This window comes from Delphinapterus leucas, chromosome 11 (genome assembly GCF_059928025.1).
Source record: "Delphinapterus leucas isolate spDelLeu-1000000601 "Yukka" chromosome 11, BTC_Dleu_Yukka2, whole genome shotgun sequence".
Classification (NCBI taxonomy): domain Eukaryota; kingdom Metazoa; phylum Chordata; class Mammalia; order Artiodactyla; family Monodontidae; genus Delphinapterus; species Delphinapterus leucas.
In genome coordinates, this window is record NC_143139.1 from 83,193,010 (window position 1) to 83,220,510 (window position 27,501).

The 27,501-nt window shown below is 35.3% G+C and overlaps 1 protein-coding gene across 1 annotated transcript in view; it reads left to right on the plus strand.

Annotated features, from left to right (window-relative positions):
• Positions 1 to 27,501, plus strand: part of PARPBP (PARP1 binding protein) — a 99,029-nt gene that overhangs the window by 39,150 nt on the left and 32,378 nt on the right. Inside the window, exons 5-7 of the mRNA XM_022599977.2 lie at positions 6,680 to 6,850; positions 8,156 to 8,310; positions 25,778 to 25,961. Of these exons, the coding sequence (XP_022455685.1) occupies positions 6,680 to 6,850; positions 8,156 to 8,310; positions 25,778 to 25,961 (510 nt within the window). The remainder of the gene's footprint in view (positions 1 to 6,679; positions 6,851 to 8,155; positions 8,311 to 25,777; positions 25,962 to 27,501) is intronic.

A 27,501-nucleotide genomic window follows, 5' to 3' on the forward strand; every position in this document is an offset into this window, starting at 1 on the left:
GAGCCTCTCTTCAAATGTAACATTTAGTATCTTTAATATTTAAGAAAAATAGTTTCATAGAATTCATATCAAACTTTTTGTTTTAATGAATTTTGCTTAGATTTTATTTGGAGTCCATGTTTAAGGTAACCTTTTCCTGTGCATTGAGGTTTTTTAAATTGACCCTGACTGCCTTACATGTTTTAAGAATTGTTTTTTACATGAAAGTTAAATAATCCCAAAGCATGTTATCTTTAGAAGTGCTTTTAAGATGTGTATGAACTTGAAACTTCCTTTATAACTGTCTGAGAGACTTCCTATTGATTTGTAAGTTTTATTTCTACCTTTTAACTCTCTTTTGTGCTTCTTAATTTAATGTGATTAGACAGAATATTAAGAAATCTTAATTTTAATAAGGAAAATATTTTCTTAGAGTTTACAGATGATAAATTATTGGGTCTTTAGCTAAGGTGTCAGTCACTGATAGACTTATGAATTTCATGAGTTTTGAGCATAAGTTGAGTTTAGCATTTGTGAGTCTATTTTCCCAGGGTAATAGGCAAGAGAGGATTTCAAGTGAACATTCTGGGAGCAACATCTAAGAATTAAAAACAAACAGGATTCCAGAGCAGGGTGAAAGTAGTTGAGAGTGTGAGAATAAGGAGAGAATTTCATGCAAGGAATTTAATTTTGATGAAATCCAATTTATCATTTTTTTTCCATTATGTTTTGTACTTTTGCTGTCATATCTAATAAGTCTTCCTAATCCCAAGTCATGAAGATATTCTCCTATGTTTTCTTCTGAAAGAGTTATAATTTTATACTGTACATTTAGGTCTGTGATCTACTTTGAGTTAATTTTTATAAAAGGTGTGAGGTTTAGGTGAAGTTCATTTGTTTTGCATATGGATGACCAGTTGCTCCCACACCAATTATTGTAAAGACTGTCCTTTCTTTATTGCTTCTGTTGCACCTGTATCAAAAATCAAATGGCAATATCTGTGTCCTCTTTCTGGACTCTATTCTGTTTCATTGATCTGAGTGTCTGTCCTTTTGTAAATACTATGCTTTTTTTGGTTTTGTTTTTACAATTTATATTCACTTATTAAAAGGAAACGTTTATAATCTCAAGGTTGAGAAGGATTCTTAAGACCCAGAAAGCAAAAAAAATTAGGGAAGAGATTAATGAATTTGATCATTACAAAATGTAAAAATTTCTTGACCTATTCTATTAACAGTGGTAAAATATAAGAAACAGACTGAGAGGAGATCTTTGCTAGTACATAATATATGAGGGTTAAAAATCTAGAATATAAAAAGAACTACTATGAATAAGAAAAAAGCAAAGAGATTACACAATAGAAAGCCATGCAGTCAGTTAACAGGAAAAGAAATAAAGATGGCCAACACATTTTAAAAAAGATTCCTAGTCTTCCAGGTGATCAGTGGAAATAGGTAAAACTTTAAAAGTTTTATAACATTAAGTATTGGCCAGGATATAGGAAAATGGGAACTCTCCTTCACTGTTGGTGGGGGTATAAATAGGTACAAGTGAAGGACACTTGGCAGTATGTATTAAAATAATAAAAAAGTACATTCTCTATAATCCCAGCAGTACTATAAAAACACTCAACATATATACAGGGAGATCAGTATCAGAATATACATGCAGCAATGCTTATAATAAAATTTGGCAGAATCTAAATGACCCTCATTAGGGGAATGACTAAACTGTAATATTTTTATATTAGAATGCTATATATTACTGTTTATAAGGAGACAGGTTAAGTTTCTCTTTATGGGCCTGAAAACTTCCTGACACTCATTATATAAGCAATATTTTTTCCTTCTTTCACAGAAGAAAGGTAGAATTAAATTGTAACATTGGCAGTTTACAGCAAGATTTGTGTGCTGTTTTCAAGAAAATGGATACTCCTGTGAGAAGTCTTTGTTCATAAAAACATGTTTTTCTGTTGTTTAATGTATCTATTGGGTTGGCCAAAAAGTTCGTTCGAGTTTGTCCATAAGATGGTACAGAAAAACATGAACAAACTTTCTGGCCAACCCAATATTAGAAAATAAGAGGGAAGCACCCCTAGTGCCTCAAAGGAAATAAGAAAGTTAAGACTGAATATCACCTGGGTTCCAAGTTTCTGCCATGGGAAGGAAATCAATACTGTGCTATCTTGACTATTGTAATTGTAAAGTAATTTTTAAGATCATTTTTCAGCACATGTAATATGTTGTTTCATTGTCTTCTAGCTTACATACTTAATTTTTGATGTTCTATTAACCTTACTATTGTTCCTGTGTATGTAATGTGTCATTTTGCTCTGGCTGCTCTTAAGATTTTTTATCTTTGGATGTCAGAGTTTAAGTGTAAAGGAGTGATTTTCTTTGTGTTTTCCTACTTGAGTAACTTCTTGGATGTATAAATTGATGTTTTCCACCAAATTTGGGATGCTTTTTGCCATAATTTCAGCAAATATTTTTTCTGTTTTTTTCACTCCTCTGCAGGGATTTCAATTACATGTATGTCGGACTTGTTTAATTTGACCTGCAGATCTCTTTGGTTCCTTCTTCTTTTTTTTTCTCTTTTGTTTTTCAGATTTGGTAATTTCTATTTATATATCTATATGTGCACTGATAGTTTCTTTCACTTTCTTCAAGTTGCTGTTGAGCACACCAAGCAAATTTTGTTTCAGTTATTGTACTTTTTATCTCTAGAATTTTCTCTTTATAGTGTCCACTTTTCAGTTCTCATTCCTCTATTAAGTCACTGATAACATAGTTTCCTTTAATTCATTGAACACATTTTAGTTTAGTTCTTCGACTATATTTAGAGCAGATGCTTTGATATTCTGTCTGATAAATCTAACATGTAGGTCCACTTGGTGACATTTTCTATTGACTGCTTTTTATCCTAAGAAGGGGTCACAGTCCCTTTTCTTTGGCTGTCTAGTAATTTTTGGATGAAACCCAGACATTTCAGGTAATATTTTATAGCAACTCCAGTTTTTTCTCATGTTTTTCTGAGGAACATTGGTTTTTATTTCTAGTAGGCAGGTAACTTGCCTAGATTCCAACTTCATAGTTTGTTTCCTTGGTGGTATGCATTGGATATCTGTTCTTATAGTTTCCCTTTGCTGATTTTTTTAGCTTGGCTTTTGTAAGCCTTCCCTCTGCCTGCCAAATTTGGCAGTCAGCCAAGCATTTGGGGGAGATATGGAGCTTATTTCTGTGGATTCCTTTTTCCTAGGGATTTTCATGAATTTTCCAGTTGTTCTGACAGGTTTTGGCTTTGTATACTTAACATTTCAAGCCTGTTCAGCTTCAGTTTTCTGCCACTTAAGCTATACACAGTTGTAGAGTGCACTCAGTTTAGCAAACCTTCAGACGCATAGCTCTGGTTCTTTATAGCTCAATCTTTCTAATATATTTCTTTCTGTTTTCTGTCTGTGTTTTTGATGGACCCCCTGGAATCTTCCCCATGCTTGCATAGTTTTGCTGTCAGCTAGGGGTTTTGGATATTTATGCTCTCAATTGTTTCCAGGAATTCCTCCTTTAAATTTCTAGCTGTTTTCCCAGCTCTGAATTCTAATCTCTGGCACCTTTAGTCACTTCTATAGTCATGAAACTTGGGCCAGTAAACCACAAACTTAATTCATACCCTTCTTATTGCAGTTCTTTTAAAACTAAATGTTCCTCCAGCCTCTATTTTTTTGGACACTTACCAGTGTCTTTAAATACTATTTAAAATTTTTTATTTAATATTTAATGTTTGTTATTTAAGGGGTTCACATGATAAGTTGCATCCCCTCCTTTACTGGAAGTTGTAGGGACTTGAATAAGCACAAACTTGCAATTCTTACCCTTCTTGTTGCAGTTCTTCTAACATTAAACATTCTCCTCCAGCTTGTGTCTGCTTTTTGGATGCTTTCCAGTGTCTTTACATAGTTATGTTTTAAAAATTTTACCTAATATTTTGTAGTTGTTACCTGTGGGAGTTCACAGTATCACTTCTGTAATACTAGAAGTTGCAAGGCTTTGAAAAGCTATAGTTAGCTAATTTTAAGAAAAAGATCATTGAATACCCTGGTTTATCACTTGGCTGTGAAGGACTAGTGCCGTATATATGAAAGAACTGTTGCCCCTATCAAGTTCTCACAAATGTTACTTATCTTGTGTTTGAACAGTCTATAGCTCTGTTTTAGGCCAGTTAATGTCAACATCAACTACTTGCTATTATTTGCTAACATTTGGTTGAATCTCTTTATTTTAATTCTTAGTTGGTTATTTGGTATTGTGAAAGTCAGTATGTAGTAATTCTTCAGAAATTTAACAATTTAACTTCAGCCCTTATATCTTGCCCTGTAAAGAGACATGGGTATGGGACCAAATAGTGGCAGTTGGCCCATTCCCTACGCTTCAGGGAGCTTCATTGTTAGTGATTATTTAGTGGCAAATGTATGTAGGAAAATGAGATCAGGTCTCATCAGAAATGCAGCTGTATCTTTTATATCATTTTCTAAGAGACATTTTCCAACAATTATGATAGTTGTTATTTACTTATAGATTCTCATTGGTGGCAAGTTGTTTCATGAGCCAGGATATGTTCATTGTTCAACCCAAACTTTTGGTTTATATGGCAATTCTCTTTTCCCAAAGAGCTGAGTGAGATACTGTCATTGAATGATCATAAGTATTTTTGCTGCGTATTAAAAAAAGATTGTTGGAATGGGAGAAAATATTTGCAAATGATACGACAGGCAAGGGCTTCATCTCCAAAATATATAAACAGCTCATACAACTCAACAACAAAAAAATAAACAACCCAATCGAAAAATGGGCAGAAGAGCTTACTAGACATTTCTCCAAAGAAGATCTACAGATGGCCAGTAGTTACTTGAAAAGATACCCAACATCACTAAATTATTAGAGAAACGCAAATCAAAACTACAATGAGGTATCAACTCATACCAGACAGAATGGCCATCATCAAAAAATCTACAAACAATAAATGCTGGAGAGGGTGTGGAGAAAAGGGAACCCTCTGGCACTGTTGGTGGGAATGTAAATTGATACAGCCACTATGGAGAACAGTATGGAGGTTCCTTAAAAAACTAAAAACAGAACTACCATATGACCCAGCAATCCCACTACTGGGCATATACCCTGAGAAAACCATAATTCAAAAACAGTCGTGTACCACAATGTTCATTGCAGCTCTATTTACAACAGCCAGGACATGGAAGCAACCTAAGTGTCCATCGACAGATGAATGGATAAAGAAGATGTGGCACATATATACAATGGAATATTACTCAGCCATAAAAAGAAACGAAATTGAACTATTTGTAGTGAGGTGGATGGACCTAGAGTCTGTCATACAGAGTGAAGTAAGTCAGAAAGAGAAAAACAAATACCATATGCTAACACATATATATGGAATCTAAAAAAAAAAAACGTTCTGAAGAACCTAGGGGCAGGACAGGAATAAAGACGCAGACCTACTAGAGAATGGACTTGAGGACACGGGGAGGGGGAGGGGTAAGCTGGGACAAAGTGAGAGAGTGGCATGGACTTATATATACTACCAAATGTAAAATCAATAGCTAGTGGGAAGCAGCTGCATAGCACAGGGAGATCAGGTCTGTGCTTTGTGACCACCTAGAGGGGTGGGATAAGGAGGGTGGGAGGGAGGGAGATGCAAGAGAGAAGAGATATGGGGATATATGTATAGCTGATTCACTTTGTTATAAAGCAGAAACTAACACACCATTGTAAAGCAATTATACTCCAATAAAGATGTTAAAAAAAAACAACAACTCCAATGAGGTACCACCTCACACTGGTCAGAATGGGCATCATTAAAAAGTCTACAAATAACAAATGCTGGAGAGGGTGTGGAGAAAAGGGAACCCTACAACACTGTTGGTGGGAATGTAAGTTGGTACAGCCCCTATGGAAAACAGTATGGAGGCTCCTCAGAAAGCTGAAAATAGAGTTTACCATATGATCCAGCAATCCCACTCCTGGGAATATACCTGGACAAAACTATAGTTCAGAAAGATACATGCGCCCCTATATTCATAGCAGCACTGTTCACAATAGCCAAAATATGGAAACAACCTAAATGTCCATTGACAGGTGAATGGATAAAGATGTGGTATATGTATATGATGGAATACTACTCAACCATAAAAAATAATGAAATAATGCCATTTGCAGCAACATGGATGCAACTAGAGATTATCATACTAAGTGAAGTAAGTCAGAAAGAGAAAGACAAATACCATATTATACCACTTATATGTGAAATCTAAAATATGGCACAAATAAGTTTATCTACAAAACACAAACCGACTCATAGAGAACAGACTTGTGGTTGCCAAGGGTGCTGGGGGGAGAGGGATGGACTGGGAGTTTGGGGTTGGTAGATGCAAACTATTACATTTAGAATCGATAAACAACAAGGTCCTACTGTATAGCATGGGGAACTATATTCAATATCCTGTGATAAACCATAATGGAAAAGAATATGAAAGAATGTTTATGTGTGTATAACTGAGTCACTTTGCTGCACAGCAGAGATTGGCACAGCATTGTAAATCACTTATACTTCAATAAAAAATAAATAAATAAAAAGATTATTTATGAATTTAGAAATCTTCAATAAAGAAAATATTTTATTGTACAGGTACAGTTACTAGCAAAGAAAATTATCTACTCATATTTAAACCTGCTGGTGAATTCAAAGAACGACTTGGCTCTGGCTCATATTCTCAATATTCCTGATAGAGGACTTGGAAGAGAAGCCTTCACTGATTTGAAACATGCTGCTCGAGAGAAACAGATGTCTATCTTTTTGGTATGGACATGTTACCTTTTCAATATTTATTTTAAAGACTCTCTGAACAGTGGATCTGTGTACCTTAATATAGAATTCTTTTAACTATGACAGAGCAACTTTTAAATTGTGAATATGTGTTCTATGTCATGTATTTGAAAATCCGTGGTAGTTTTGTTTTTTACTGTATATTTTACTATATATATAGTTCATAAGGGAGAATTTCTCTAAAGCTGTGTTTCCCTACATGTGTTCTGCGGAGTGCTAACCCTGTTAGATTCTCCTTGAATAAATTATTTCCAGAGGCAAAAGTGCCTGTTCAATGCTCTTTGAATAAATGTTTCCAAGGGCAAAAAGTTGGAAATCGTGTATACTCTTACTGGATATATGTAATGCATGTATACTTCTTTCAAGAAGTCCTACCATAAAGAAACCTGCTTAAGTTAACCTTGTTATTTAACCTGTCATTTCCTAAGTTATTTAACCATGGAACTTTCCCCAGATTATTTAAATTTCATAGATTTTTCCTTTCTTAGGATATGCTTTGGAAAATACAGCTTTAGAACATTTTGTCTTTGATGGAGATGGCCTAATGTATAGCCATCATATTATATATACGTATTTTTATCATTGTAAAGGCAAGACCTTTTGAACTACACATGATCAAATGATCCTAAAATGTGCAAGCTAGATGGGGCTTAGTGATCATCTAGTCTAAATCTTTATTTTACAAATAAAGAAGCTAAGGCTTGGAAGAGTTGAATTAATTGTTCAACTTTGAATAAATCAACACAATTGACACAGAAAAATCCCTTTGTTCCATATAACAATTCCAGTAGCCAGTAGTCAGTCTATTTAAGAATATATTTTTTATAGAATACCACTGTTTAATTCTTTATAGACAGTGATATACTCTTTTTTTATGGCCATGCTGTGCGGCTTGCGGGATCGTAGTACCCCGACCAGGGATCGAACCGGAGCCCCCTGCAGTGGAAGTGCAGAGTCCTGACCACTGGACCACCAGGGAATTCCCAACAATGATATACTCTTACGAACATATTCTTACGCCCTTAATTTGTCTCTAACTTGGCTCCTCAGTCTCAGTCTCCACCTGTATTGCCATCACCCTTGCTGGCATGAATTCTACATAACAGTTGTTTCTTTGATTATTTGCTTCCGAATGAAAATGTGGTATGAGTTATAAAAAGTGCTTCTCTTTACCTGTGTACCTAGAAATATGTAAATGTGCCTAGCTTCATAAAATAAGGTGTAGTTTTAACTTACTAAATCATTAAACATAACCAAATTATTTGTTTTAATTCATAGGTGGCTACATCATTTATTAGAACAATAGAGCTTGGAGGGAAAGGATATGCACCATCACCATCTGATCCTTTAAGGACACATATAAAAGGATTGTCTAATTTTATTAATTTCATTGACAAATTAGATGAAATTCTTGGAGAAATACCAAATCCAAGGTATGACAAATGTGTGTTATTAGTCTGTCTTTAAAACTTCACAGAATCAGAGGTAGATTACAAATTAAGAGCTATTGAAATGACCAAGCATCAGACTAAGCTAGGAAGAAGAAACAAAATATCTATATGAGGGAGGGATAAATTAGGAGTTTGGAATTAGCAGATACAAGCTACTATATATACAGTAGGTAAACAACAAGGTCCTACTATATAGCACAGGGAACTATATTCAATATCCTGTGATAAACTATAATAGGAAAGAATCGCTTTTACTGTACACCAGAAATTAACATGACATTGTTAATCAACTATACTTCAATTAATAAAATATCTAGATTAATAAATTATAATCACATGACCTTTCCCCCTAAATTTCTGCTTATCTGTCATTCTAAAATTTTTGCCAAGGTCAAATGGCATGTTCAAATTAAATTTGACTAGAGAAGAGGGCTTACCATTCATTTTTTTTCTGGAAGAAATAGATTTTTGTGGATTGGAAATGACTGAATAGATAATTTCTTTAAACTTTTTATTTAGCAATAAAGGAAACTCATACCAAGAATGAGTCAGGAAATTGATAAAAATATGATGAATTTTATATTCCGTTTTCTGCTAGGTTTTTTTCATTTTCTTTTTTTTTTCTTACATCTTTATTGGAGTATAATTGCTTTACAATGGTGTGTTAGTTTCTGCTTTATAACAAAGTGAATCAGTTATACATACAAATATGTTCCCATATCTCTTCCCTCTTGCATCTTCCTCCCTCCCACCCTCCCTATCCCACCCCTCCAGGCAGTCACAAAGCACTGAGCTGATCTCCCTGTGCTATGCGGCTGCTTCCCACTAGCTATCTACCTTACATTTGGTAGTGTATATATGTCCATGCCTCTCTCGCTTTGTCACAGCTTACCCTTCCCCCTCCCCGTATCCTCAAGTCCATTCTCTAGTAGGTCTGTGTCTTTATTCCTGTCTTACCCCTAGGTTCTTCATGACATTTTTTTTCTTAGATTCCATATATATGTGTTAGCATACAGTATTTGTCTTTCTCTTTCTGACTTACTTCACTCTGTATGACAGACTCTAGGTCTATCCACCTCAGTACAAATAGCTCAATTTCGTTTCTTTTTATGGTGGAGTAATATTCCATTGTATATATGTGCCACATCTTCTTTATCCATTCATCTGATGATGGGCACTTAGGTTGTTTCCATCTACGGGCTATTGTAAATAGAGCTGCAGTGAACATTGTGGTACACGACTGTTTTTGAATTATGGTTTTCTCAGGGTATATGCCCAGTAGTGGGATTGCTGGGTCATATGGTAGTTCTATTTGTAGTTTTTTAAGGAACCTCCATACAGTTCTCCACAGTGGCTGTATCAATTTACATTCCCACCAACAGTGCAAGAGGGTTCCCTTTTCTCCACACCCTTTCCAGCATTTATTGTTTCTAGATTTTTTGATGATGGCCATTCTGACTGGTGTGAGATGATATCTCATTGTAGTTTTGATTTGCATTTCTCTAATGATTAATGATGTTGAGCATTCTTTCATGTGTTTGTTGACAGTCTGTATATCTTCTTTGGAGAAATGTCTATTTAGGTCTTCTGCCCATTTTTGGATTGGGTTGTTTGTTTTTTTGTTATTGAGCTGCATGAGCTGCTTATAAATTTTGGAGATTAATCCTTTGTCAGTTGCTTCATTTGCAAATATTTTCTCCCATTCTAAGGGTTTTCTTTTGGTCTTGTTTATGGTTTCCTTTCCTGTGCAAAAGCTTTGAAGTTTCATTAGGTCCTCTTTGTTTATTTTTGTTTTAATTCCATTTCTCTAGGAGGTGGGTCAAAAAGGATCTTGCTGTGATTTATGTCATAGAGTGTTCTACCTATGTTTTCCTCTAAGAGTTTGATAGTTTCTGGCCTTACATTTAGGTCTTTAATCCATTTTGAGCTTATTTTTGTGTATGGTGTTAGGGAGTGATCTAATCTCATACTTTTACATGTAGCTGTCAAGTTTTCCCAGCACCACTTATTGAAGAGGCTGTCCTTTCTCCACTGTACATTCCGCCTCCTTTATCAAAGATAAGGTGACCATATGTGCGTGGGTTTATCTCTGGGCTTTCTATCCTGTTCCATTGATCTGTCTTTCTGTTTTTGTGCCAGTACCATACTGTCTTGATTACTGTAGCTTTGTAGTATAGTCTGAAGTCAGGGAGCCTGATTCCTCCAGCTCCAGTTTTCGTTCTCAAGATTGCTTTGGCTCTTCGGGGTCTTTTGTGTTTCCATACAAATTGTGAAATTTTTTGTTCTAGTTCTGTGAAAAATGCCAGTGGTAGTTTGATAGGGATTGCATTGAATCTGTAGATTGCTTTGGGTAGTATAGTCATTTTCACAGTGTTGATTCTTCCAATCCAAGAACATGGTTTATCTCTCCATCTGTTTGTATCATCTTTAATTTCTTTCATCAGTGTCTTATAATTTTCTACATACAGGTCTTTCATCTCCATAGGTAGGTTTATTCCTAGATAGTTTATTCTTTTTGTTGCAGTGGTAAATGGGAGTGTTTTCTTGATTTCACTTTCAGATTTTTCATCATTAGTGTATAGGAATGCCAGAGATATCTGTGCATTAATTTTGTATCCTGCTACTTTACCAAATTCATTGATTAGCTCTAGTAGTTTTCTGGTAGCATCTTTAGGATTCTCTATGTATAGTATCATGTCATCTGCAAACAGTGACAGCTTTACTTCTTCTTTTCCAATTTGGATTCCTTTTATTTCCTTTTCATTCCTGATTGCTGTGGCTAAAACTTCCAAAACTATGTTGAATAAGAGTGGTGAGAGTGGGCAACCTTGTCTTGTTCCTGATCTTAATGGAAATGCTTTCAGTTTTTCACCATTGAGGACGATGTTGGCTGTGGGTTTGTCATATATGGCCTTTATTATGTTGAGGAAAGTTCCCTCTATGCCTACGTTCTGCAGGGTTTTTATCATAAATGGGTGTTGAATTTTTTCGAAAGCTTTTTCTGCATCTATTGAGATGATCATATGATTTTTCTCCTTCAGTTTGTTAATATGGTTTATCACATTGATTGATTTGCGTATATTAAAGAATCCTTGCATTCCTGGAATAAACCCCACTTGATCATGGTGTATGATCCTTTTAATGTGCTGTTGGATTCTGTTTGCTAGTATTTTGTTGAGGATTTTTACATCTATGTTCATCAGTGATATTGGCCTGTAGTTTTCTTTCTTTGTGACATCCTTGTCTGGGTTTGGTATCAAGGTGATGGTGGCCTCGTAGGATGAGTTTGGGAGTGTTCCTCCCTCTGCTATATTTTGGAAGAGTTTGAGAAGGATAGGTGTTAGCTCTTCTGTAAATGTTTGATAGAATTCGCCTGTGAAGCCACCTGGTCCTGGGCTTTTGTTTGTTGGAAGATTTTTGATCACAGTTTCAATTTCAGTGCTTGTGATTGGTCTGTTCATATTTTCTATTTCTTCCTGATTCAGTCTTGGCAGGTTGTGCATTTCTAAGAATTTGTCCATTTCTTCCAGGTTGTCCATTTTATTGGCATAGAGTTGCTTGTAGTAATCTCTCATTTTCTTTTGTATTTTTGCAGTGTCAGTTGTTACTTCTCCTTTTTCATTTCTAATTCTATTCATTTGCATCCTCTCCCTCTTTTTCTTGATGAGTCTGGCTAATGGTTTATCAATTTTGTTTATCTTCTCAAAGAACCAGCTTTTAGTTTTATTGATCTTTGCTATCGTTTCCTTCATTTCTTTTTCATTTATTTCTGATCTGATTTTTATGATTTCTTTCATTCTGCTAACTTTGGGGTTTTTTTGTGCTTCTTTCTCTAATTGCTTTAGGTGCAAGGTTAGGTTGTTTATTCGAGATTTTCTTGTTTCTTAAGGTAGGATTGTATTGCTATAAACTTCCCTCTTAGAACTGCTTTTGCTGCATCCCATAGATTTTGGGTCATCATGTCTCCTTTGTCATTTGTTTCTAGTTTTTTTTGATTTCCTCTTTGATTTCTTCAGTGATCACTTTGTTATTAAGTAGTGTATTGTTTATCTTCCATGTGTTTGTATTTTTTACAGATCTTTTCCTGTAATTGATATCTAGTCTCATAGCGTTGTGGTTGGAAAAGACACTTGATACAATTTCAATTTTCTTAAATTTGTCAAGGCTTGATTTGTGACCCAAGATATGATTTATCCTGGAGAATGTTCCATGAGCACTTGAGAAAAATGTGTATTCTGTTGTTTTTGGATGGAATGTCCTATAAATATCAATTAAGTCCATCTTGTTTAATGTATCATTTAAAGCTTGTGTTTCCTTATTTATTTTCATTTTGGATGATCTGTCCATTGGTTAGAGTGGGTATTAAAGTCCCCTACTATGAATGTGTTACTGTCGATCTCCCATTTTATGGCTGTTAGTATTTGCCTTATGTATTGAGGTGCTCCTATGTTGGGTGCATAAATATTTACAATTGTTATATCTTCTTCTTGGATTGATCCCTTGATTATTATGTAGTATCCTTCTATGTCTCTTGTAATAGTCTTTATTTTAACGTCTATTTTGTCTGATATGAGAATTGCTACTGCAGATTTCTTTTGGTTTCCATTTGCATGAAATATCTTTTTCCATCCCCTTACTTTCAGTCTGTATGTGTCCCTAGGTCTGAAGTGGGTCTCTTGTAGACAGCAAATATATGGGTCTTGTTTTTGTATCCATTCAGCCAATCTGTGTCTTTTGGTGGGAGCATTTATTCCATTTACATTTAAGGTAATTACCGATATGTATGTTCCTATTCCCATTTTCTTAATTGTTTTGGGTTCGTTATTGTAGGTCTTTTCCTTCTCTTGTGTTTCTTGCCTAGAGAAGGTCCTTTAGCATTTGTTGTAAAGCTGGTTTGGTGGTGCTGAACTCTCTCAGCTTTTGCTTGTTTGTAAAGGTTTTAATTTCTCCATCAAATCTGAATGAGATTCTTGCTGGGTAGAGGAATCTTGGTTGCAGGTTTTTCTCCTTCATCACTTTAAATGTCCTGCCAGTCCCTTCTGGCTTGCAGAGTTTCTGCTGAAAGATCAGCTGTTAACCTTATGGGGATTCCCTTGTGTGTTATTTGTTGTTTTTCCCTTACTGCTTTTAATATGTTTTCTTTGTATTTAATTTTTGACAGTTTTATTAATATGTGTCTTGGCGTATTTCTCCTTGTATTTATCCTGTATGGGACTCTCTGTGCTTCCTGGACTTGATTATCTATTTCCTTTCCCATATTAAGGAAGTTTTCAACTCTAATCTCTTCAAATATCTTCTCAGTCCCTTTCTTTTTCTCTTCTTCTTCTGGAACCCCTATAATTTGAATGTTGGTGCGTTTAATGTTGTTCCAGAGGTCTCTGAGACTTTCGTCAGTTCTTTTCATTCTTTTTTTCTTTATTGTGCTCTGCAGTAGTTATTTCCACTATTTTATCTTCCAGGTCACTTATCCGTTCTTCTGCCCCAGTTATTCTACTATTGATCCCATCTAGAGTATTTTTAATTTCATTTATTGTGTTGTTCATCATTGTTTGTTTCATCTTTAGTTCTTCTAGGTCCTTGTTAAATGTTTCTTGCATTTTGTCTATTCTATTTCCAAGATTTGGGATCATGTTTACTATCATTCTTTTTCAGGTAGACTGCCTATTTCCTCTTCATTTGTTAGGTCTGGTGGGTTTTTATCTTGCTCCTTCATCTGCTGTGTGTTTTTCTGTCTTCTTATTTTCCTTATCTTACTGTGTTTGGGGTTTCCTTTTTGCAGGCTGTAGGTTCGTAGTTCCCGTTGTGTTTGGTGTCTGTCATTTTCTTATGCATGAACTTTTGATTTGTTTTTAAATGATACTGGAATTAAGAGGTGTTTTTAATCAGATAGACTCTTATTTATAATATTGGTATATTTTATGGTGAGTTAATTTTAGATTAATTTGTGTGGGGCAGAAGTGGGTTGTATATGCTAGCAATCATGAGAGATCACTGTCAGTTTGATGGGTATGCCATAGCATAGCACTAATAAAAATAGCTGGTATTTATTGAACACTTACTATGTATCAGACATTACACTGAACTCTTTTTGGGGATTATCATTTGATCATTAAAAAAAACCTTACATTGTAGTTGCTAGATAAATACTCAGTTTAGAGAGGAAGAAACTGAAGCACTGGTGTAACTTACCTTAGTCACATTGTTATTAAGTAGCAGAGTTGGGATCTGAATTCACTTCTGACCCAGGGACCCATTCTCTTAATCGCTATATCTTATTCTACGAAACGTCTTTCCATTTTAAGATTCCAAGAAGAATTTTTTTCAGGATTTTATTCTGAATTGTTTCCTTCTGTCTTCTTATATGGATATCTATTACAACGAAGTGAATTTAGAAGAGGGTTTGAATATGACTTATATTCAATATCAGTGACATCTGAATTTCTAAATAATATATTGGCCAGCCATTTCTTCTGAGATAGCATATAATTAATTTTAAAGAATGCTATATTTTTGGCAAAGCAAAATAGATATATTTTGTTGAAGTCAAATGGTACTATAGACTTACAGTAATAAAATCCTCAGAGGAATTGACTTTTAATATTTTTATGTGTGTTTATTTCTCTATTTACCTCAGTTAAATGAAATTTTTATGCAGCTATTTTTAACACTTTTATTGAACTATAGTTGATTTACAATATCATGTTTAGTTTCAGGTATACAGCATAGTGTTTCAGTATTTTTGCAGTTTATATTCCATTATAGGTTATTATAAGATATTGGGTATAATTTCCTGTGCTATACAGTAAATCCTTGTTGCCTATCTATTTTATGTATAGTAGTTTGTATCTATTAATCCTGTACTCCTAATTTATCCCTCACCCCTCTCCCCTTTGGTAACCATAAACTAGTTTTCTATGTCTGTGAGGCTGTTTCTGTTTTGTACATATGTGTATTTGTCTTTATTTTTTTAGATTCCACATATGAGTGATATCATTTAGTATTTGTCTTTCTCTGTCTGACTTACTTCACTAAGCATAATATTCTCTATGTCTATCCACAGTGTTACAAATGGCAATATTTCATTCTTACCTGTTGGATTAAGCGCTAGGGTTGCTTCCATGTCTTGGCTATTGTAAATAGTGCTTCTCTGAATATTGGGGTGCATATATCTTTCCGAATTAGTGTTTTCATTTTTTCCAGATATATACCCAGGAGTAGAATTGCCAGATCATATGGTAGCTCTAGTTTTTCATTTTTAGTTTTTTAAGGAACCTCCATACTGTCTTCCATGGTGGCTGTACCAGTTTACATTCCCAGCAGCAGTGTTTGAGATTCCCTTATCGCCACATCCTCTCCAACACTTGTTATTTGTAGGCTTTTTGATGATAGCCATTCTGACAGGTGTGTGGTGATACCTTATTGTGGTTTTGATTTGCATTTCTCTAATAATTAGCGATGTTGAGCATCTTTTCATGTGCCTGTTAGCCATCTGTATGTCTTGTCTGGAAAAATGTCTATTCAGGTCTTCTGCCCAATTTTTGATTAGCTGATTTGTTTTTTGATACTGAGTTATATGAGCTGTCTGTTTCTTGGATATTAAGCCCTTGTTGGTCTATGCAGCTAATTTTGAGTTTCAATTTTAGGCATTATTTATTAACTTCCTACCATGGAAAATGAGGATTTGCCACCCACTCACCAACCTCTCAATACTCCTCTTTTCCTCTCCCCCTCCTACCACACACACAGACACATACACACACTTCTCTTCTTCTCTCCTTCTAATATAGTTATACCACAGTATCAGGTTAAATCATATTTTAGAGTTTATATTATTATAACTCAGTAATTATTACCTACAGCTAAGCTGTATTATATACTGTTATTATAATTCCTTTCTTGTATACATTTTTGGTTTTTTCTGGAGTCAATGATTATCTACTTTTTTCTCTTGCTTTGCTTCTTATATATTTATTATCAATTCTTTATCGTTTGCCAATGAAAGTATACAATTTCTTCTTTTTTATTAGGTCATCTATCAGTTCTGATTTTTGCCCTTGAAGACATTCCTTCTGGAGAGTCATCTATCTTCTTCATTCAGTCTGTATACTTTTGCTTGCTAGGCCTGTTTCAGAGTGTCAGCCATGAAGCTTCATCACCTTGTGAATTTTCTTTGCCTCTGCCTTGTTTCCAGGATTCCATGACTTTATTTTTAATTGGTTAAACCCCTTATTTTGCTCAAGTATCTTCCTGAGAAAAAGTAAATGGGAGATATATATCATTATTCTCACATTTGATTGTATGTGATCTTATGCTTCATTTATTTCTCCAAGGTTATTTAATTTATATGATGATTTTTCATCTGCTTCCTGGATAGTCTTTGTTTTATCTAGTTGAATGTTTTTCTTTTTGCTTCTGTTGCCCTCTTTCATGTTCCTAAAATGTAGGGTGATTCTGGACTGTTGTTTCATATTTAGGAATGAGACCCTATAAGGGTGATTAGCAGCTCTATACAGTGGACTTCATTATAGCATAGTAGCCACTTGGCTCTTTTATTGGGAATTCTCCAAATGTGAATAATTGCAGGTCTTTTCTTTGGAACTTACCCCAAAATTTCCACAATGGCATCCTTTAGTCTCTTTCTGAAAGCAGTAAGTCTGGCTAGCAATATTCTGGGATTTGAGGGAGGGTAGGTTGATGCTGAGCCACCCAGTTCAATATGTAGACTTTTGCTCAGTCCCTCTGTTTTCAGTCATTGGTACCTATAGGTCTGGAGCCTCTCTGGCTTAGTTTCTTCAGCGTAATCCTGCTTTCCATGCTGAGGTGACAGAAGTGCACTAGCCTGATTGCTCAGAATAAGAGAGGAGATTCAGGGGTCTAAGTGTTCCTCACATAGACTGTCAACCAGCTTTCTTATTTGCAATGACACCTTCACCATAGCCTTCAGTATTGCCTTCAGTTTCTGAGATTACTTCTTATTGGTGTATCTTTTAGCAGTTAACTTATGTTGTAGCTTTCTGTGTTCTGGGTAGTCAGTTATCACCTTTCCATCTGCTCTTCGTCTTTCTGTACTTTCATGATATGTCTCTGCTCTCGACTGTTGTCTCCTCTCCCATTCTGTTTTTCTTTATGGATTTAAAACATTTTCCTTTTTGTCACTTTAGTGGCACTTTAGGAGGGAGCAGATATAAGTGCATATATTCAATCCAATGTAATTTGTTATAATTGCATTCCTTTTTGGAGGAATTTCTAGTTGGGGTAAGTTAACAGGGTAAAAGTACATCCATACATACACTTTTGTACAAAAGGGTAGAAGTACGTTTTAGAGGCACCTAAGGTAAACTTCAGTTCTTCAATTTAGCAGCCATCTATTTTGAATATCCTGTTTGGTCATAATGAGCAATTAATCTGTGTTCTAGGGACAATACTGAAGAAGTGGGTGTTTAAATAGTCCATCTGAGCAATCTCTATTTTCTTCTGTAAGGTGATTTTTGCATATGTTAAGTATATATGCATTTCATGGTTATAAATAGTAAAGTTATCAAAAACTTAAAACATGTATTCTATTTATGTAATAATGGAAAGATGTACAGAGGAAAGGACAATTGACTTAGTTTGTGGGAGCCGGGGATAAGAGTGTCAGGAGTGTTTACCTGGATGTTTGTTAACGGTTGAGCTTAAGGATGAACTTGAAGGAGTTAACCAGACATGGAGAATGGTGGTGAGATGAAGTCCAGATGGGGAGAAGGGAGGATATTTCCTATAGTATGGGTAACCTATTGGGACAATGTTTCATTGGTTATTTATTTTGTCTCATAATTTCAACTTCTACTAGTCCTTTAGCCACAGTCTATAAAGATTATAAGAAAAAACAACAAATCATCTTCTGTTTTTGTCAGTTCCTTCCTTTTATAGCTCAAATTCTTGAAAAAATACTGTCTTTTATTCCACTTCCCAATTTCTAATGATTTAAAATATCTTGAATATGTCTCATGAGGCTGTAAACTCTATGAGGGCTTTATTGATTTTCTTCACTAATATTCCCTAGCCCTAGCACAGGTTCTGGCACAGAGTAGGCACTCAATACTTATTTACTTGTCTGTGTTTAACTGACTCACACTTATTCACTTTTCCACTCTACTGAAGCTGTTTTGCGAAAGATCTTCTTATGATCTTCTAGTTGGCATAGCCTCTGGTCTCTTTGAGTCCTGAAGTTTGATCATTTTCTCTTTTAGAGCTTTTTCCCCATAACTTCTGAGATTTTGTTTTCTTATTTTCTACTTAGCTCTCTGACTGCATATATGCAAATTCTAAATCCATATTTCAGTGAAATCCAAACTCTTTCCTGAGCTTCCAAAATATATCTTTATGTACCTATAGGTTGTTACGTCAAATGAAACTCAAACTTAGCATCTCCCAAACTAAATCTTCATCTTTCCCTGTGTACCTGCTTGATGGGTACCTCCTCCCAAAGTACCCAGCTTGATGAAGCCTTTCTGCCTCCAGCTGCCCAAGCAGAAATTTGGAACATATCTTTTTATTATTATTATTTTAGTACATTTTTATTGGAGTATAATTTCTTCACAGTACTGTGTTAGTTTCTGTTGTACAACAAAATGAATCAGCCATATGCATACCTATATCCCCATATCCCCTCCCTCTTGAACCTCCCTCCCATCCTCCATATCCCACCTCTCTAGGTTGTCGCAAAGCACTGAACTGATCTCCCTGTGCTATGCGGCTGCTTCCCACTAGCTATCTATTTTACATTTGGTAGTGTATATATGTCCATGCCACTCTCTCACTTCGTCCCAGCTTACCCTTCCCCCTCTCCATGTCCTCAAGTCCATTCTCCCTTTCTCTGTCCCTTCATTCACTAAGATCCATCAATTCTTCTTACTTAACATTTTTGATATTCTTTATCTCTATTCCTGTAGCTACTATCTTATTTCCATTTTTTATGGAAAGTCTGTTTTCAGACTTTCATCCTTTCTTGCCTGGACTTTTTTTACTTATCTCCAAGTTGTTCATTCTGCCTCCAGTCTTGAGTTGCCCCATCCTTTTGTGCTCACTGCTGTCAGTGGTCTTTTCAAAACTGCAGATGTTACCGCCATAATTAAAACCCTTCAATGGTTCCATATTAGGTACAGGATACAAATCCAGAAACCTCAGTATGGTGTACAAATTCTATACTCTCTACCTCCTGATTGTATCTCACCCTGGCCTCTGTCCCTCAACCTTAAAACTCAGAGATAAAAATGTATTTAACCCTTGTAGCTGAGTGTAAGTGTGTACTAATTGTCTTATAATAGGGTGGTGGTGGTGGTAGGGAATCACTCAAATCTTTGAGTCCAAGGAATGGTGGGGAATAGACAGACAGGGGAGGAATCCAAATCACACTTACCTCTCTGCTGCCAGCTTTTCATCAGACCATCTTAGCTATAGTATGGCTGCATTTCTACACTTTGCCAGTAGGTGCCACCATAAAATACATACTGTACTTTCACCTGAAAAACATCTTAAATTAGGAGTTTCAGGTTACATAAATTAGTTAGCACCCTGTTGTTCAAATGTTTAAAATTCTGTATTTCAATTTTATTACATAACAACTTTTTAGTACACACCTGCATTATATTTATTGGACTAAATATTATGCATTTATAGAATGTTAAGTCTAGCTGAAATTATCCAGTCCAGAATCCTACTGTTACATTTCTCATTTTAAAATATTTCAGAATCATTTTTGATACATTTCATGTAGTACCTTTAATCACATTTAATTTTTAAAGATACAATTTATTTAGCAAATAGTTATCAAATTCTTAAAGATGGTAGGGAAAAGACAAGTCATTCTATATAGTAAAGATAGTCAATAATTCATTAAAATATTACCCACTATTTGTATTATTGCTTATTGTTCTCTTTCAGTCACTGTGTTTTGATTCAGTCTTGGGGATTTAATTGTGTTTTTCCTCACTAACTTCATTTTTCTGTTTCTGCCCCAGAGTTTTAATGTGATGCATTTAGCAGTCAGGAACTTTGGTTAACCTCTTTAACCTCTTTCTCACCTAAATTCTTCTATTAATGTTTATCCAGAGTAGTCATATCTTCTGGGATGCTTTCCTGAAGACCTCCTTGTTCTCCTACCTCCCCACTTAAATCCCCTCTATACCTTTGTTATCTCATTGTATCAACTGATCAATCGTGACCTCTTAAAAAGAAATCTTTTATTCATTTTGTATCCCCAGTGCCTATGACAAATGTCCTGGCATCATTTGGATTAAAACTTCAGGAGTTTCTAGGCTCTAGAGGCAAGAATTTGAATTATGCTATGTTGCTGAGCAGGTATTTGAAGAGCTAATGTTGGCTCTTATAGTGAACATATAGCAATAGACTAGTCATAGCACCGGTGTTTGCGGTATTTTGCTAAGGGTCAAAATGCTGAGCTTGGCAAGCAACTGAAATACAAACCTTATGAATTTTTCCTAAATACAGTTCATTCAGGGGATTATATCATCTTTAAAATTTAGAATATTTGTTCTTGTAGAAGGAATGGGAGAAGAGGGCAAATGTGACTTTTACCTTTAATAGTACTAAAAGCTTTTTTTTTCTTTTTTGTTCTTATAACTGATACTGTGACACTTTCATATTTGATTATCCTTCTGAATCTTTTCCAAAACTCTTCCATTAGAGATTACTTCCCAGAAAAAGCACATAGTGTTAACTATGTTTTCATTTTGGCTACATTTCATCCAATTATTTTCTGTGTTTTTAATTGAAAATTAAGAAAAAGCCAGTTGGAAAAGAGTGCCTGTTTACATAAAATAATTCTTAAGAGTCCGTTCAGACTTCTGATTACAGATGTATAGCAGGCTAGGTCCCTTGATTGACCCTTCCATTGAAAATAATTAATACTGCTGGACAACATATTTATAAAGTACTTAAATGCATTGATGAGTAGGTGAATGTAAAGAAAATAGGCCAAAAACTGGGGGAAGGAAGAAAGAGAGGGAAGTCAAGAAGGGAAGCCAGCTTTTATTTTGAAAGAACTTGCTGAATTTGATGATCTGGAGGGTCTGTTCTTATAGTCACTAAAGTCTGAGGGAGCAGGGGACAAAGCCCAGGGACTGCCCAAGGTGAGGTGTCTGTTGGGACATACCCAACCTGTAGGGCTACTACCCTTTCAGCATAAAATGAACTAAGAATGAGAGCTTTAACTTGATATAGGGTTTCTATGAAAGCCTACTTGGTAAAATGTTTTAGCACATTATTTAAGATTTAGAACAAGACAAGAGTTCCTGTTCTCATTTCTTTTCAGCGTAATATTGGATGTCCAATTCAGTGTTGTAAGGCAAGAAAAAGAAATATGAGATGTAACAATTGAGAAGGAAGAAATAAAACTCTATTTAGTGATAATATGATTGTGTATGTAGAAAACTCCAAGAATCTAAAGGCAAATTATTAAAATTAATGGTAGAGTTTAACAGTGTTGCTGGGCACAGATCAATTTAAAAAAGCAATTGTATTTCTACGTCATAACCAAATAGAAAATGTATTTTTTTTAAAAAACTTCAAAAATATAAAATACATAGAATAAATCTAATAAAAGCCATACTAGCTACCTTCCCCCTTGGAAGGTTCAGACTCAGTGTGGAAATCTCTCTCCCACTTAGGGTTTGTGTCCTGATCATATTGCTACTAGAGATTTTTGTCCTCAGGAAAACCCCCATTCATCCTGCTTACCACTCACAGCTTTCAACTTTCCATTCCAGCTTTTGTCACTTTTTTAGGGAAGAAATTAGGTGGTACTTGGAGATTTCCCCCGATTCTTACCAAGCTTAGTGGAATGTTCCCCTAGAGTAACTAGTCTGCCATAGTGTAAGTTGAAACTCTCTGAGTGCATTTCTACTGCAAATAATAATAATATGAAAAATAGTAAAATATATGTCTTTTAATCTTACAAGTAAAAACTTCACACTCTTATGTGTGATAGCGGTCATTTATTCAGTAGCGGTATCAATTATTTCTTCTGTGTGCCAAGTTAGTATGATGATTAGTAAAATATGGTTCCTTTCTCAGGGAGCTAATTTCTTCATGAAATGTTTCCCAAGCTTGTCTAGTCATAAGAATCTCCTGTGATGTCTTCAAAAGAAATGGAGCTATTTAGTATCCTTGTCTGGAGGTTGTGATTCAGTAAGATGGAATCTGGAGCTGATATTTTATTTTATTTTATTTTATTTTATTTTCTATTTTTTATTTTTAAAGAATCAGGCCCTTTTTATCATACATGCTCTGGCCAGACTCTAACAAAGGGCTGTTTGGCCGTGATCCACATCAAGCTCAGCAGATGACGTATAGGTGAGCCCCTAACCCCTAAGAAGGACAGCAGTGCACTGAAATTAGCACATCATTGAGTGGGTTCTTTGTATCAGCAGAGACTAATCTACTAGTCTCCCTTTCAGATATTAACCAGTTACATTGTTAGTATTTGCATTACAGCTCCTATATTTTAGACCCATTTATTAGTGAGGGGACCTCCTTTTTCTCTGGCTTCACGTGTCCATGTGGAGGAACTTCCTCCAGAAAACACTACATTTCTCTCTGTCTACCTTTCATTCATTCTCCCCGACTCATAACTGGTAAGATTATAAGAACTGGGTATGGTTCCCTCAGCCTCTTTCTCCCTTTTAGAGCCGGCCTGCCCTCCAGGTGGAGGTGTACTCACTGGAGCTGACATTTTAAACAAATGCTGTGTATGATTCTGATGATCAGGCAAATTTGGAAGATACTGATGTAATGCACTCTCTGCAGTTTTCTTCTAACTTTCCTTCTCTATTTGGACAAGCTATTTGTATGTGAACGGTCATGTTTCCAGTGTCGTTAGGGAACCTAGCTTCTTTCCTAAAACATAAAGCCTGGCAATAAGGCAGTGAGGATGAGCACTATTCATAATTTCCTTTATGCTACTATAAAAGTCACAGAGAGGTTAAATAGCATATTCAAGGTAGAAAGTGAGGGAGCTGTGATGTGTGCTTAGGTTGTCTGACTCCATAGCCAGACCACACCACCTTCTCATTAGACACTGTGCAGCCTTTCCAGGGATACCTCTAAGGATGGAGATCTCTTAACTTCAAAAAAGAGCCCTCTTTTATTGTTGGACACCTTTAATGTCTTCCTTGTAATGGACCAAAATCCTTCCTCCTTGTAACATTGATTTTAGGTCAGCCTTCTAGAGCAGAACTGCAACCCAAATTCATTGAGGTTCAGGCTCAGTATAAAGAAACAATTGATTTCATGTTTGCAAAAATACTTGTCTGTTGGCCATAATTGGTCCAGTCTCTGGTTTCCTTTAGATTATTATTAACTAGTTTAATTTCCTCTTCCATATAATAACCCTTCTCATGTTAGAGTGCAATATCATGTATTTAAGGTCAGTCTCCTTCCTTACCACCTTCTTCCTAGCCAAGAACAAACACTGTGTGTTCTTGGACAAGCTATTAAACCTTTTTGAGACTCAATTTTTTCATCTGTAATTTATGGCTAATAATACTTATTGAATTGGTTTAAAGATTAAGTTATGTAACCTTATCATTAGTGTACAGGAATGCTAGAGATTTCTGTGCATTAATTTTGTATACTGCTACTTTACCAAATTCATTGCTAAGACAGTCTCTTCAATAAGTGGTGCTGGGAAAACTGGACAGCTACATGTAAAAGAATGAAATTAGAACACTCCCTAACACCATACACAAAAATAAACTCAAAAAGGATTAAAGACCTAAATGTAAGGCCAGACACTATAAAACTCTTAGAGGAAAACATAGAACACTCTATGATATAAATCACAGCAGAATCCTTTTTGACCCACCTCCTAGAGGAATGGAAATAAAAACAAAAATAAACAAATGGGACCTAATGAAACTTAAAAGCTTTTGCACAGCAAAGGAAACCATAAACAAGATGAAAAGACAACCCTCAGAATGGGAGAAAATATTTGCAAATGAAGCAACTGACAGAGGATTAATCTCTAAAATTTACAAGCAGCTCATGCAGCTCAATATCAAAAAAACAAACAAAGCAGTCCAAAAATGGGCAGAAGACCTAAATAGACATTTCTCCAAAGAAGACATACAGATTGCCAACAAACACATGAAAGGATGCTCCACATCACTACTCATTAGAGAAATGCAAATCAAATCTACAATGAGGTATCACCTCACACCAGTCAGAATGGCCATCATCAAAAAATCTACAAACAATAAATGCTGGAGACGGTGTGGGGAAAAGGGAACCCTCTTGCACTGTTGGTGGGAATGTAAATTGATACAGCCGCTATGGAGAACAGTATGGAGGTTCCTTAAAAAACTAAAGATAGAGCTACCATATGACCCAGCAATCCCACTACTGGGTATATACCCTGAGAAAACCGTAATTCAAAAAGAGTCATGTACCACAATGTTCACTGCAGCTCTATTTGCAATAGCCAGGACATGGAAGCAACCTAAGTGTCCATCAACAGATGAATGGATAAAGAAGAAGTGGCACATATATACAATGGAATATTACTCAGCCATAAAAAGAAACAAAATTGAGTTATTTGTAGTGAGGTGGATGGACCTAGAGTCTGTCATACAGAGTGAAGTAAGTCAGAAAGAGAAAAAAAAAATGCCTTATGCTAACACATATATATGGAATCTAAAAAAAAAAAAAGGTTCTGAAGAACCTAGGGGCAGGACAGGAATAAAGACGCAGACGTAGAGAATGGACTTGAGGACACGGGGACGGGGAAGAGTAAGCTGGGACAAAATGAGAGAGTGGCATGGACATATACACACTACCAAATGTAAAATCGATAGCTAGTGGGAAGCAGCCGCATAGCACAGGGAGATGAGCTCGGTGCTTTGTGACCACCTAGAAGGGTGGGATAGGGAGGTTGGGAGATGCAAGAGGGAAGAGATATGGGGATATATGTATATGTATAGCTGATTCACTTTGTTATAAAGCAGAAACTAATACACCATTTTAAAGTAATTATACTCCAATAAAGATGTTAAAAAAAAAGATTAAGTTATGTAGGATTTTAGGTTTTCAATGAGAGGTGGCTTGTGTTATCTTCGTTGTACCTAAAGGTATGTATTTTAAGTATATTGCATGTATATAACTGCATCTGAATCTTTTATCATATATCATATATAACTAAATTATTTCCCCTAGCTTTTAAATCAAGGAAGAAGTAACTTACCTTACTGAAATAACTTGCTTTTAGAAAAACTTTTAAATTTTGTTTCTAATGGTTCTCATCCTTTTCTTAAATATGTTACTGTTTGATTTCTAAGATTAAAGCCATATTCTTTGAAAAGTGTTGATTAACTCTGAGAATTATATTTTCAAGCTTATAAGCATATTGACATTTCTCATACTATTATAAAAGTGACCTTATTTCTATTTTCAGTATTGCAGGGGGTCAGATACTCTCAGTGATAAAGATGCAGCTGATTAAAGGCCAGAACAGCAGGGATCCTTTTTATAAAGCAATAGAGGAAGTTGCTCAAGATTTGGATTTGAGGATTAAAAGTATTATCAATTCTCAACAAGGAGACTTAGCTCTTAGTACCACTGACATCAGTCCTGCACGGGTAATGAGGTTTTTATTTTTCATTATCCTTCTGTACAAAACATTATATCTTCTACTTGCTGTAGAAATGGTTTACAATTGCTACTTAAGTCAGAAGAATGTGTTTCCTCTGTTATAAGATGTTGAAAATATAAGTTTCTCAATAGATTATGCAGGATTATGTTCGACTTGGGTAAATCATAACCTCTATGGGCCAAATTGTCTCTGTTTGTTAAAGAAGCACATTGGATAGTCTTCAGTATCCCTTGTAGCACTAGAAATTTATAATTCTTGATGGATATTAAGGTATTTTGTCATATTTTTCAATAATTATTTTTATAAAACAATTATTTTCCCATTTAATCAGGTATAAAATAAGAGTCTGGTGTCTCTGGTTATGACCCCAGTACTAGGCACTCCACAGAACAACAGCAGAAATAGTTTCTACTCAGCAGTTTATTTTTCTTTTATAGAATTTTTCTATTTCCATGATCTCTTATTTACTACCTCCATTGCCAGATTACTGCAGACATTAGGAATTTTTCCTATGCTTAGTAATTGTTTAATTATATATTCCAGAAAATTTACCTCTTTCTTGTTTTTCTTACATAGATAGTCTGACATTATAAGGTATTAAAACTATAGTTTTATAGGAGAAATTGACTACCATGTCTTTAGTTCTAGAACAGAATTTTGGAGTACGTGTTATAGTAATTCATTTGTTGCAGTTTAATTGTTCGGGTAACAAAATCCCCTTTTTATTAGGTATAATTGTGATAGCCCGTGTATGAAGAAAGACTTTTGCTTAATTTTTATGATTCACTTATTTTTCTGCAGCCCTCGGGCACTATTTTTAGCTATTTTCTATAACAATGCGTGTTTTTAGTTTAACTTGAAGGCGGGACATGGGGGAGATTCTGAGTTATTTCCCCACATATTTCATGTGTGTTAACACTTCCTATGACAGCTTGGCTCAAATGACAACCAGGTTTTATTATAAGTATAAATCAGGAACTGTCACAGCTCAGATAATTAAGAGCGCCCAATCTCTCCCATTTCCTGTCACAAGAAATAAAGATGCAGACAACCTGATTCTTAATTTTATGTTTTCAACTAAATTAGACATCTTTGAAAAATACGAATCAGTAATTCTCAATGAAGTTAGTATTACACAGTATGGACTTCTCTGGTACTAATGAAAAATATATGTCAAGCACTAGATTGTGATAGGCAATTTGTTAAAATTCCGGTGTAGCTATACATTACAGTTCACTTGGCAGCCTGAGTCAGCCAAGTAGAGAAAGGAGGCCAAGACCATGTTGATGAAACCTGAGGAAAGTGGTACAACTATAACAGATGTCCTCAAAAGGGCGACTCTGATATTTAAGCACAATGTCCAACAACCCTATGGGTTAGGCACTATCATCATCCCTATTTTACCAATGATTTAACTGAAGCACAGTGAGGTTAAGCAACTTTCCCAGAGGTATACAGCACATACAACTGGTTAGTTGGTATGAACCCAGCCAGAAATGCCATCAGAGTTTGTTCTTACGTGTGTC